Raw genomic sequence first — 14,205 nt, forward strand, 5'->3', positions numbered from 1 at the left:
TATCTCTCTCTCCCTATCTCCCCCTCCCTTCTCAATTTCTCTCTGTCTCATCTAACTGGAGGAGGAGGAGGAAAAAGAAGGAGAAGAAGGGGGGGAGGAGGGGGAAAAAAAAGCTAAAAAAGGAAAAAATGACTGCCAGGAGTGTTAAGATTCACAGTGCAGGCACCGAGCACCAGTGCTAACCCTGGTGGCAGTAAAATCATCATCATAATAAATAAATAAATAAAAATAAAAATATAAGCAAACGAAATCCTTTTCCATAGTAAAATCCAACCACAATTTTTAGATTAAAAACAAAAGTGGGAGTCAGGTGGTAGCGCAGCAGGTTAAGCACAGGTGGTGCAAAGTGCAAGGACCAGTGTAAGGATCCGGGTTCGAGCCCCCAGCTCCCCAACTGCAGGGGAGTCGCTTCACAAGCAGCGAAGCAGGTCTGCAGGTGTCTGTCTTTCTCTTCCCTCTCTGTCTTCCCCTCCTCTCTCCATTTCTCTCTGTCCTATCCAACAACAACAACATCAATAACTACAACAATAAAACAAGGGTAACAAAAGGGAATAAATTTTTTTTCTTTTTTAAAAAAAGTTATGATAACACAAACTCCGAGTCCATTCAGCAGAGTAACACAGAGAGATGCTGAGAGGTTGAGTGAGCACATGTGTGGTCTCTGGTGGAGGAAAGCTCTGAGGACTGGTCTTCTGAAACAACAGGGAACCTGGCATAATTTGTCTGTGACACAGTTTGCTCATCTAGACATCACAGCAGTCCCTTCTTCATTTGGCTTTTCAAAATCAACTGAGTGCTTTCATGGCACCTTTTCATTTATATATATATTTCAATAACCAAGAATAGAAATAAATTCAAACTATCCCAAAATAAGTGCCCTCTTTTCAAATCTTTGAGGAGGTTCTTCAGATTCACAAGGCAGGAAAGTTTATGACTCAAACCTTTATTCTGTTTATTCTGGAGTTGATTCTGTTTCACTAATAGGTATTTCATAATGGGAGAAATATAATTGGTAAATAGAAATAAACAGTGCTGGGAAAGCTTTCAACCTCAAGGATGATTAAGAAAGCTAAGATTTTAAAATATTACTATTTTTAACTTTTAGTTAAAAAAATGCCTCTTTTTTCAAAAGATGTTACCTAATATTATTACCAAGACTAACACAAAGCCAGAGTTCTTACAAGTTGCCGGTGAGGCAGCCAGCTGGTGCGAGCTTCTAACAAGACATACAGGCAAGTCTGTAGAAGGGCCCAAAAGAGTTCTTCCAGTCCTTTAACTTCATTAGTTCATTTATTTTTTAAAATTTTATTTATTTATTTATTTATTTATTTATTTATTTATTATTGGATAGAGACAGAGAAAAATTGAGAGGGAAGGGGGAGATAGAGAGGGAGAGAGACAGAGAGACACCTGTAGCCCCGCTTCATCACTCGTGAAGCTTTTCCCCTTCAGATGGGGACCAGGGGCTTGAACCTGGGTCCTTGCACACCGTGATGTGAACACTTAACCAGGTGCGCCACCACCTGGCCCCCCATCATTTCATTTCTAAGAATCACACCTAAGAAAATTTCTCAAGGTGATTCAAGTTATGTGACTTTGGGAAACAAAAAAAGCTCATATTTACAAACACATATTTCTAACAACGAGAAACTAGAAACAACACAAACACCAAACAACAAGTAACTAGGCTGTATTATCCCAAGTGAATAAACTACTCATCTCAACATAAAAATAAGATTCAGAGTGGCCAAGACATAGCTCATCTGGCAGACAGCACCGTACCATGAAGGAGGACCTAGGTTCAAGGCCGCAGCATTACATAGGAGCACCATGAATGGTGGCAATGGGAAACTTCATGAACAGTGGAATGGTGTTCTTATCCTTATCTTTCTCTCTCCTACTTTGTCTCTCTTCCTCTCTACTTCTACCTGAAATCTTTAAAAGAAGAATTCCAAGCAGTGGTGGAATTCCCAGGCACAAAGCCCCAGCGCGCACCTGTGTGCATGCACACACACACGAAAGGGCAAGGGGTAAAGGGAATTAAGGGGAAGAAAACACACAGAAAATACTGAAATGTTACCTAAAAATAGAAATCAAAATTTAAGCTGTATACCCATAGAGATGACAACTGGGAAAAACTCCTGAATTAAAAGGAAGAGACAGTTCTCTTGAGGGTATAAATCGTGTGTGTGTGTGTGTGTGTGTGTGTTTCTGTTGTTAATCTCTTCCCTGTTGCTCTAATTTTTTGCAATGTGTGATTTTTTTTATTACCTTTATTATTTAAAAAAAGTTTCTTCCTTTATGAAAATCTTTTCTCTGCTGTGGATGTAGAATAAGTGCTCCCTCCCTGTCTCAGTTCCCACCGTAACCTCTTCTCGGTCCTCTCTCATCCTTGGGAAAGGGCAAAGAACCTTCTTTCTCTCTATCTCTTTTAAACTGAATTATCTTCTAAAGGCCAGCATTATTTCAGAGGGCACTTGAGGTCACTGCCTCTCTCAGGTGAGAACACAGCTCCCTTTACTCTCTTTCCCATATGAGTATCAAGCTGTTTGAAAGGATCAGAGAGAGGGCTTTGTACCTTTCTCAGCAAGACACAGAGGCAAGTCTCTGGAAGGAGGTGGCATGAATTCTGAGCAGGTCACTCTCAAGGTGCCTTTGAAAGGATGATCCAGCCATTACTGTGCTGACCCAGCCTGGTCCAGCCTGGCTCAGTCTTAACCATCATGTATTGCTGTTACTGGAACATGAGTAAGCTCCTGCACTGGCCTCACCATCTTGATGAGTGGAAGTGAAAAAGCAAATGAGATTTAAACATCTTACAGTCAGGAAGTGGTCAGGTTATGGTACATTTCTACTTGAAGGGATAGAAGGCAGTAATTATGGATAGCAGATGTGGTTATGTGGCCAAGGAACTGAAAGTGAAGAGAAAAATGAAGGTTATAGGGTTGGGTGGTGGCACACCTGGTAGAACACATTTGTTATTATGCTAAAGGATTCAGGCTCAAGTCCCCAGTTTCCAACTGCAGGGGGTGGGAATGGGACAAGCTTCCCTACTGTGTGTGTCCCTCTTTGTGTGCTCCCATTTACTTCTGTTTCTATCAAAAAAAGGAGAGAGGAAGAGAAAGAGGAGAAGAGAGGAAAAGATAGGATAGAAAAAGAGGAAAGGGAGCAAAGGAAGGAAAGAAGGAAGGGAGGGACAGAGGGAGGGAGGGAGGGAGGGAGGGAGGGAGGAAGGAAGGAAGGAAGGAAGGAAGGAAGGAAGGAAGGAAGGAAGGAAGGAAGGAAGACAGGAGCCGGTAGGGCAGCGGGTTAAGTGCACATGGTGAGAAGCGCACGGACGGGCATCAGGATCCCAGTTCAAGCCCCCAGCTCCCCACCTGCAGGGGGTCGCTTCACAGGTGGTGAAGTGACCTTTCTCTCCTCCTCTCTGTCTTCCCCTCCTCTCTCCATTTCTCTCTGTCCTATTCAACAAAGACAGCAATGACAACAACAATAATAACAATGATGACAATAGACAACAAGGGCAACAAAAGGGAAAAAATTAAAAAATAACTAAAAATAAAATAAACTTGGAAGGAAGGAAGGGAGGGAGGGACTGCCAGGTGCACTGGGTTGATCATGAAGGTACTGAGCCCCAGTGATAACTCTGGTGGAAAGGGAAAAGGAAAGAGGGAAGGGAAAAGAGAGAAGAGAGGAGGAAAGAGAACGGGGAAGATTAAGGAAAAGAAAAATGAGGACTAGGAAAGGGAATGGGAATGGGCAAGGAGAAGGGGAAAAGAGTGGGAGTGAAGAAGGTTAAGGAGTGGGAAAGCAGGAAGGGAAAGAAGGGGAGCAGAAGCAGAAAGGAAAATACGGATCACCCAATCCCACCTGTCTCCATATCAGTAGTTTATCAGATGAAACCATCTTTGTAGGCCGACCAATGTGAAGGGTTAACATTTGCAAGTCACTGAGCCATGGGTTTTGTGTTCATTAACACCTGCTATGAATGCTGTTAGAAGCCTTGATAACCTCATTTGAAGAGGAGGGAATTGAGGCACCAGGAGGTTAAGGAATTCTCATATCAAACCTTCCAATGGCTACAGGTTTTGAACATCCTGATAACTTTCCAAAAAACACATAGCACAGTGGCAGAGTCGTGGAGGGAATGGGATTTGGACATAGTCTCCCTTCAGCACTCACACTCCTGGACTGGAAGAAAATGAATGAAATTTAAAATAAAAGTAAAAGTTTTTTTAGAAGAAGACGGACGGACGGTGGCACAGACGATTAAGCACAGATCATTAGCAAATGCACAGGATCCAGGTTCGAGCCCCCTACTCCCCATCTGCAGGGGGTCTGCTTCATGAGCAGTGAAGCAGGCCTGCATGTTTCTATCTTTCTCTCCCTCTATCAATTTCTCTCTGTCCTATATAATAAAAAAATAGAAAGGAAAATTTAAAAGGGGGGGAAAAATGGCCACTGCACTGAGTTGCAGTGATAACTCTGAAAGCAATGAAAGAAGGGGGGAGGGAGAGGGAGAGGGAGAGGGAGAGGGAGAGGGAGAGGGAGAGGGAGAGGGAGGGGGAGGGGGAGGGTGAGGGGGGGGAGGGGGAGGGGGAGAGGGAGAGGGAGAGGAAGAGAGAGGAAGGAGGAGGAAGAGAAGGAGAAGCAGAAGGAAGATGAGGAAGAAGAGGAGAAGGAAGAGGAAAAGGAGAAGGAAGGGGAGGGAGAAGGGTCAGGAAGATCGGGTCAGGTCAGGACCTCTTTTTGCTTCTTTCTACTGACTGAAATGTCTAATATCTTTCTTTTTTAAATAATTTAAAGATAAAAAAGGACAGTAGGTGGTGGTGTTTTTTGTTTTTTACTGGAAGTGTTTTTGTCTTTAATTATGTGCTGATCAAAAGACTAAATAAAAGCCAATCAAGCTTCTGCAATACTTGGGGTTTATGGGCAAGAAATGAGGAAGAAAAAAAAGAGAGAGAATAGCTACGGCAAGCCTGCTGCAAACCAGCCCCGACACCTCCAGACAGCTGCCCGCGCTGTTTTTCTTTTCTAATTCTCTTTCCACCCCATCTTTTAGTCTGTACGTCAACTCTCAAATCACAGAACTGGAGTGACAAAGGATATAGAATGTCACAGAACACACTCGTTAAAATCACAAGGCTACTCCTGACAAAGCTGGGAATAAAACTGAGGTCACAGCTCCCAACTCAGCCTTCCTTCACAAACTATAAACTTCACCTCAGCCCAGCTGAAAACAGCCTGCATTTATCAGAGTTCACCTTCACATCATTTTCTTTTAAAAAATCATCATTCCACATATACACAGATCTTAGTAACACTCAGAACTGCACACGGTCTCATCTGAAATTCAAATGATGAATGGTAAAATTTCTAGCAATTCTGAAGTCACGCCACAAACAACAAAAGATGAGAAACTTTGTTTGTTTGTTTTAATTCAAATGAAAACAATGCCAGTTTGGTTTATTCAAGAAAGATGTAACAAAATAAAACACATCTAACAAAATAAAACATTCCCCCACAAGACATAATCCCAACACACCACCCAAAATTTCTGTGAAGAGTGGTAGAGGCAGCAGGGATGATGAACCTCTTTGATAGATGGGGGGTGGGGAGGATGTCACTAGATAGGTGACAGCTTGGGCGGGGGGGTGGCTCCAGTGATGGGTTTCACACCCATTGCTTCTTCCCTATGTCGGCTTCAAATAAAAGTGACAGCGATGTTATAGATTCAAATCCTCTTCTAACAGAGAGGTCCTGTGACCTGGTGTCAAAGGTCACAGATGAGCTAAGCACCACTGGTCTCATGCAGTCACTACCAGCCACGTCTGGGCGCCAGGACTTCTCAGGTACACCCCACCTGCTGCACTGTTACAGTCGAGCTTACCCTGTAGTGGCAGGGGCACACCTCCACGGGCCACAGGGTGGTCAAGAGCCAGGCTGGCCCACCCTCACTCACACTCCAAGTGCTCAATTTTTTGGGTTATCACTAAGCCAAATCTCATGCCTACTGCAGATATTGACGGAGGTGTGATGGGGAATGTTTGTTGCCTGTCTGATGATGATGCTCGGTCTTATGGGTAGAGAAATGGACATGCAGGGGGGCCAGGAGATAGCTCAGTAGAGCATGCACCTTCCTAAGCATGAGGCCTCAGGATGTGAGCACCAATACCACATGGGAAGCCCCATAGCACTAGAGGAAGCCCCAGGTGGAGAAGAGTGCTGTGGTTCTGCCTGCTTCTCTCTTCTCTCTCTGAAATAATAATAATTAAAAAAAGAAAAGTGGGCCAACACTATAGCAGGTTCAAGTCCAACCCCACCACACTGGGAGAAGTGTCACTGCTGTGTCTTTCTTTCCCTCTGTCTCTTTGTTCCTATTTTAGGGGAAAAAAGAGTCTTCCAACAGTGGCAAAGTCCCAGCAGTGACAAAAGACAAGAATGTAGGAGCAAAACACAATTGACCCTTCAACAACTTGGGGCTTAAACAGACTGATTCCCTCCACTCCTGACCCTCTGAATTGAAACTCTGTGTCTCTCTTCTGACTCCTCCCAGAACACAACTGTATCTGTCCCTTGGTATCTAAGCCTACAAGCAGAGAAGATGCTCAAGCCTGTTGCAGCTGACCCTTGCTGGGCACAGGTTCTTCACATACAGCTTCAGCCAACCAACACCCAAGGTCACCACAACTGTGAAATGGGCCAGAGTTGTCCAAACCAGGACTATTCAAGGCCAGGGATGCCCAAGAAGGGAGAGATGAATTAATAAGTTGGGTGAGACAAAAATAGTATTTCTCAGTGCTCCACTTGGAAGAGTGATTTTAGGGGCTGGGCGGTGGCACACCTAGTTGAACACACATTACAATGCCCAGGTACCCAGGTTCAAGCCCCCAGCCCCCACCTGCAGGGGCAGATACTTCATGGGTGGTGAAGCAGTGGCACAGGTGTCTCTCTGTCTCTCTCCTTCTGTGTACCTCTTCCCTCTTAATTTCTTTCTGTCCTATCAAACTGAATTTAAAAAATCAGTTTCCAGTGCTTAAATAAAAAAAAAAAGAAAGCTGTTTTTTCAAGCCACACATGCTATGACTAAATCTGGGAAACAAAAGGATAATGACCAAAGACTAACCCATTCCTGCCTGCCTCACTTCTTTCAAAATAATGAGAATAGCTAAGGCCTGACAAGTGGGGTTTTGTTTGTTTGTTTTGCCTCCAAGGTAATTGATGGGGCTCAGTGACTGCACCACAAATCCACTCCTCCTGGAGGCTATTTCTTTTCCCTTTTGTTTCCCTTGTTGTTTCATCGTTGTTGTGGTCATTATTACTGTTGTTATTGATGCTGTTGTTGTTGGATGTGACAGAGAGAAATCCAGAGAGAAGAGGAAGACAGAGAGGGAGAGAGAAACATAAGACACTTGCAGACCTGCTTCACTACCTGTGAAGTGACCTCCCTGCAGGTGGGGAGCCATCAGCTCGAACCAGGATCTTTATGCCAGTTCTTGTGCTTCACGCTATATAGGCTTAACCCACTGCACTACCGCCCAACCCCCACAAGTGTTGTTTGAGAAGACAACTCTAATATCCCCCTTCATGCAAAAGCTGGAGTGACAGTGTTTGGCATCTGGCGGCAAGTCTACATCTGGCTTCAATGCCGATTATCCATTCAGCACCAATTCCTTGCTGGCTACTTGACAACACTACACCGGATTTAACCATCCAAAGCAAATCTACAAGGACAAGACATGCAGGTAGTTACCAACCTGCTCTGAGGGGTGAGGCAACCCTGAGCTGCAATACTAGGTCAGCTACTTGCTGGGATGGGAGATACTGACATAACTGAAACTCTGGGAGTCAGCTTCCCTCTCCAGCAGAGGGAGGTAATGAAATGAGTAGGTCCTGGCAGGAAAGCCCTCAGCACTCCCAAACCACTATTCAATCCCCTACACAGCTCTGCTACTCTGAGACAGGGCTGCTGCAGGGAGGAGGCCACCAGAATGCTGCATCTCTGCTCCTCTGACTCTGACCCCCACTCGGACCCCACAATCACCACCTGCACCCCCCACAAAGGGTCCACCACTCACGGCACTCCTTCTCGTCACTCTTGTCGAAGCAGTCGGGAAGCCCGTCACACTGCCAGGCGCCCGGGATGCACCGCCCGTTGCTGCACATGAAGTTGCCTGGAATGTTGCACTCATTGGTGAAGTTGTTCCCGGGGAGCAGCTGGCTCTCTGTGGGGCAGAGAGGACAGGGAAGTCAGACTGTGCAGGCAGGGGGAGCAAGGATCCAAGACAGCCCTCTACATACAAAACACACACACACACACACACACACACACACACACACACACACACACACACACACACACACACCAGGGGTTCTTGTTTGGCAGATATGAGAGTTCCAGTGGATAACTTAGCTCCTCAGGATCTCAGTGTCCTCATCTGTGAAATGGCTTGATAATCTGCCCCACCAGGGCTTCAGAGTAGAGGAATTAGGGAAACACAGGGAGAGCCTATAAAGGGTGTCTGGCACACAACAGGTGCTCAGGGACTTTTCTCTGTCAAAAAGATGGAATGTAAACTCCAAACGTTCTCTCCAAGTTGTTAACAGACATAACGTGTTTTGTTTTTTTATTTTCTTTAACCTTATTGATTTATTTATTTAACTTGACAGGACAGAGGGAAACTGAGAGGGAAGGAGGATAAAGAGGGTGAGAAAGAGAGACACCTACAGCACTGCTTCACAGCTCCTAAAGCTTCCCCATTACAAGCGGGGGCCAGGAGCTTGAACTGGATCCGTGTGCATAGTAACAGGTACACTTCACCAGGTGCTTCACTGCCTGGCAACCAGAATAAAGGCTCTAAGACAAGAGTAAAAGTTGGGCTCCCAGGCAAGTGGCAGGCCCCTTCCAGACCTCTGACCCCATATGTGGCCTTACTGCACAGAATCTACAGTCTGGAGCCAGGAACACAGGGAGACAATTCCACTTTAGGAAACAGGAATACCGGCTCACAAAACTGACTTGAAGTCACACAGGGATAGAAGGCCAAGATGAAACTTAAAACTCAGGCCTTCAAACCCCCAAGAGGGCAGCAAGGGCAGCAAACTGCCTGCCAAGAGTTCCTGGAGGGTTAGAAACAAGAACCCCAAGCTTTAGATCCAACTCCACCGAATGCAGCAATTACCAAGGTACTTGCCCAAAGCAAATCACCAAGTCTATGATTAGAAAGCAAACAGAGGTGGCAGGGTGGTGTTGTGCCTGGTTAAGCACACATATTACCAAGTGAAAGGACCTGGGTTTAAGCCCCCACTCCCCACCTGCAGTGGGAATGCTTCACATGTGGTGAAGGAGGTCTTCAGCTGTCTTTCTCTCCCTCTCTCTAGCTCCCCTTCCCCTCTCAATTTCTCTCTGTCCTATCTAACAAAAATTAGAAAGGAAGAAAAGAGGGAGGAGGGGGAAAGGGAGGGGAGGGGAGCAAAGAGACAAGGATAAAACTGCAAGGATGAATGAGGAACTCATCCTCCCCTGGACCTCAGGCAGGACATTCAAGAGAGCCAGGATTGGAGTGTCTGAACCTTGCGAGCTCTGTGATCAGTGGCTGAGAAGTGGCTCTGGAAGTGAAACAGTCAGCTCCTATTGGCCATTCATGACCAACCAAACACCAGCGTAGGACTGCCAGGTGCAGAGTTGAAAACGAGGGCTCCTTCTTTCCAGCTGGAAAAATACTATTTCACCACCATGTAGCCAGAGAATGCCAGAGTCTCCCAGGGTAAGCAGAAGGAACGCAGAGCCCAAAACCCTTCTACAGGCTTTGCAAGAGGAACATCTTTAGGTCCCATTCCAGGTCCTTGACATTACAGTTTCTGTGACAACATTCCCCTTCACATTTTAACCTGCTTTGACTGGGGAGGGGGGATCTCCTGGTAATTCCTTACACCCCATTTTAACATATAACCTTTAGGATGCTCTGCCTCTGAGTTGTCCCCTGGCTTTCCCAAGCCCAACTGAATAGTCATTCTCTTGTATAGCTAAGATACTTATTGCTGGGACAGTCCCCGAAAGGTCTGATATCTGGAGTGAGTGGGCAGCAGTCAGCTGGGATGGAGACAGTATTTGGAAGCTCATCTGCTGAGTTAATATCTATGCACATCTCCCAACTAAAAATGAGCTTTCCTAGTTCACTGGAGAACTTGGGACAAGAAGCTAAAATGACGGCCTCTTTGTCCCTCCTGGCTCCTGTATCCAGACAGCCAATCACCAAGCCCTGCACACTCTGCCCACTGCCACAGAAAACTGTCACCACCATCTCTTACGAAATGTATGGTCACTCTCTTCTGACATGACTTCCCTCTCTCAAGTCTCCCTCTGTCTCTGTGACCTCATCTTGATTTTTCTCAAGAGCAACTTGATCAAGACACATTCTTACTCCCAAAGGCCACTGAATACCCCACCCCATCTTAAAATAAAGGTCTATGGCTGGGTGGAAGATGGTGCACGGACATTGCCAAGAATAATGACAACTTAGCTTCAAGCTGCTAGTCCTCACCTGCTGGGAGGAAGTTTGATGAATAGAGAAGCAGTGTGGGGCTGGGTGGTGCACCTGGTTGAGAGCACATGTTACAGTTTTGCACAAAGATCCGGGTTCCAGCCCCTGGTCCATACCTGCAGGGGGTAAAACTTCATGAGTGGTGAGACTGGGCATACCCAGGAAAACACAAAGTAGAACTTGGATTGGAGTTGGTGTATTGCACCAAAGTAAAAGACTGTGTGTGTGTGTGGGGGGGGGACACCTAGTGGGCATTGTATTGTTATGTAAAAATTAGGAAATATTATGCATGTACAAATTACTGTATTTTACTGTCAACTACAAGCCATTAATCATCCAGTAAAGAAATTTAAAAAATAAATTTAAAAGAATGCATATATCACCATGCACTTGGACCCAGATTCTAGCCCTCGGTCTCCTGCAGGTGGTGAAAAGCTTCATGAGTGGTGAAGCAGTGCTGGATATATATCCCTCTTCCCTATCAATTTCTGTGTCTACCAAACAAATGAATAAATATTATTTTAATTGAAGGGGAAAAAAACAGGGTCACCAGGAATAGTGAGGTTATGCAGCAGTCAAGTCCCAGCAATAACCCTGGTGGTGATGCTAATAATCACTGTGGTGTTCAAAATACAAGGCACCCAAGAAAAGCTCCAGAAGCTGGGGAGGCATCTCAGCAGATACAAAATATGACTTGCATGTGTGAAGCCCTAGGTTCAATCCCAGCACCACATATACCAAAGTCCAGCAGTGCTCTAGTCTCTCTCATAAAATAAATTTAAAAATGGTAAGAACCCCAGAAAAGAGGTAGCACTTATTTGCAAAGAACAAGGGTGGATGACAGAAATGGAAAGTAAGGACCCTTCAGGTCTAAGGAACAGGGCATGAAGCCACAGTCTGACATGGAAGGATATGGAACTAAAAAGACACAGTTTGAGTGTAAGGAATCTAGTGAACTGGGTCACTGATTCTCCTGATCTTCCACTAAATCAGACATCACCCACGTGGTCCTCTGTTCCACTGAGCCGGCCAGATGCAGCATCAAAATCTCAGGTGGGAAAAAGACTCCAGAAAGCTACTACCAACCCTGAGAAGGACACAGAACCATTTCACCAACATCTGGAGAAGACTGAAAATGCTGAAGGGAGTGGGCAGGAGGGTGTGTGATAGGAGGGAGTCTAAAGGACGGCCGGGGGTTGGAGCCCCAGAGAACACACAAGCAAGAAAACCCACAAATTCTAGCTGTTTCCTAACTGCCACTCTGGGCTTCACCAGCAAGCAGGAGTGTACTCGCCCAGGCTCCACAGTGTTGTTCTGTTTTGTTTGGAGGAAATCACTTACATGTGTCTTTTGCAGAGTTTGCTTCTTGAAGGCAAGCCCCCTGGAAAAGTCACTGCAATAGTGAAATCTTGTTTTGATAAACATATTTCTGGAGCCAAAAAACTGGGCAGATTAGATTCCAAAGAGCCTGCTTGGAGAGGTGGGCAGCTCTCAGCCTTGCTGATGAAAAGGCACGAAGCAGACACTCAACACTACATGAATAAGTGGGGGTCCCCTCAGCTACTCCTTCTCCCAGCAGGACCACGTGTTTCAGGACCCCAGTAGTGGTAACACTGGGGAACACTCTCTGAGCTTTTCTAGGCAACCCCAATATGCAAAGCAAAGGGTACTGAGGCAGGTGCTCAAGGATAGTGACATGTCATCAGATTGAAAACCTGGCAAAGAGAAGATAAAAGCTATTGACTCCGTCTTCAGGGATCATCTTCCTCAAGGGCCAGAGAGATAGGTCAGGCTGTCAGAGCACCAACTTGCATGCCTGAGGCCACAGGGGCTGCAGGTTCAATCCCAAGTATCATTTTATTATACCAGAGTTGAGCATATACCAGTGCTTGTCCTTTCCTTCCTTTTTCCCCCCTCCTCTTTCATTCTCTTTCTCATAATAACTAAGACGAAGACCTGGGTTCAAACTCCCAATCTTTACCTACAAAGGGAAATTTCATGAGCAGTGCTATCAGTACCTGTCTCTCTCCCTCTCAACTTCTCCCAGTCTCTTTATCAAGAAAATCAGCAGTCAAAAGATTTTACGGTATCTTTCTCACATCCACCCAACATGCCTACTTCAAGTGGCATCTGCTCATGGACACCACCACAATCTCTAGTCCCCTTTGAAACTAGTGGCTCTCAACAGGGGGCAAACATACACACACACACACACACACACACACACACACATACCTACACACACAGACACACACTTTGATAGTGTCTCCTTCCCTCACCCCCAACAAAGAATCATCTGGTCTGAAAATCAATAGTGCTGACATTGGGAAATTCTGACATAAAACAGCCCTCCCACTTGCAGAGGGGAAGTTTTAAATCCTACTGATGGCTCCTCACTTCTGAGTACCCTTACAATCAATCTACTGCTCTTGCCATGGCTGACAGGACCCCCGCCTATCTCCACAGCCTCATGTCCAGTCATTTCCTGCCCATAAATCCTCCCTGCAATGAGGCCCCTCTAGTTTAATTCTTTCACCCACTGTTCACCAGGTTTTGGGTATTGTGAGTCAATCTGTCCACTCCCCTAAAGTCATGTGTAGAAGTCCTGATGCTCAATACATCAGGATGTAACTAAACAAGAGTTATGTAATTCAGATTTGGGCTATTCAGGTGGGAACTAGTCCAACCTCGTTAGTGTCTTTATAAGAAAAGGAGCTAGTGGGAGGCTGGGTGGTAGCACAGTGGGTTAAATGGACATGGTGCAAAGACCAAGGATTGGTGTAAGGATCCCAGTTCGAGCCCCAGGCTCCCCACGTGCAGGAGGGTCGCTTCACCAGTGGTGAAGCAGGTCTGCAGGTGTCTTATCTTTCTCTCCCCCTTTTTGTCTTCCCCTTCTCTCTCGATTTCTCTCTGCCCTATCCAACAACAACAATGGGAAAAAGATGGTTTCTGAGAGCAGTGGATTCTTAGTGCAGGCATTGAGCCCCAGCAATAACCCTGGAGGCTAAATAATAATAATAATAACAATTTTTAAAAGAGGGGAAGGAAAAATGTCCACCAAGAGTGACGGATCTGTTTTGCAGGCACTGAGCTCCAGTGATAACTTTGGTGGCAGAAGGGAGGGAGGCAAGGAGGAAGAACATAAAGGGAGAAGTGAAGGAGAAAAGAAGACAAAAAATAAGAAAAGGAAAAGAGAAGGGAGTCGGGCGGTAGCGCAGCGGGTTAAGCGCAGGTGGCGCCAAGCACGAGGACCAGTGAAAGGATCCCGGTTCGAGCCCCTGGCTCCCCACCTGCAGGGGAGTCGCTTCACAGGCGGTGAAGCAGGTCTGCAGGTGTCTATCTTTCTCTCCTCTTCTCTGTCTTCCCCTCCTCTCTCCATTTCTCTCTGTCCTGTCCAACAACAATGACATCGATAATAACTACAACAATAAAACAACAAGGGCAACAAAAGGGAATAAATAAATAAATAAATAAATATAAAAAATTAAAAAGAATACATTATTAAAAATAATAATAATAATTAAAAAAAGAAAAGGTAAAGAGAAAGAGAGAGAGAGAGAGAGAGAAATGGAGAAAGGAGCAGAGCTAAGGAGGCCTGGAGATGGCTCAGACGGTAGAGTTCAGGCCTTAGTGTCTGTGAGGCCCCAAGTTTGACACCAGC

General features: G+C 45.6%; 1 protein-coding gene across 3 annotated transcripts in view; it reads right to left on the minus strand.

Moving 5' to 3' along the window:
- The window catches only part of LDLRAD3 (low density lipoprotein receptor class A domain containing 3), an 852,030-nt gene that overhangs the window by 739,282 nt on the left and 98,543 nt on the right, over positions 1-14,205 (minus strand). For 2 of the 3 annotated variants that reach the window (XM_060176608.1, XM_060176607.1), the window contains exons 2-3: positions 10,545-10,660; positions 8,079-8,225 (exon numbers count right to left, since the gene is read on the minus strand). In XM_060176608.1, coding sequence (XP_060032591.1) covers positions 8,079-8,225; positions 10,545-10,614 — 217 coding nt within the window. In that variant the 5' untranslated portion in view covers positions 10,615-10,660. The remainder of the gene's footprint in view (positions 1-8,078; positions 8,226-10,544; positions 10,661-14,205) is intronic. The other variant, XM_007521826.3, reaches the window with a different exon arrangement.

The sequence above is a fragment of the Erinaceus europaeus genome, chromosome 17 (genome assembly GCF_950295315.1).
Source record: "Erinaceus europaeus chromosome 17, mEriEur2.1, whole genome shotgun sequence".
NCBI classification, from domain to species: Eukaryota; Metazoa; Chordata; class Mammalia; order Eulipotyphla; family Erinaceidae; genus Erinaceus; species Erinaceus europaeus.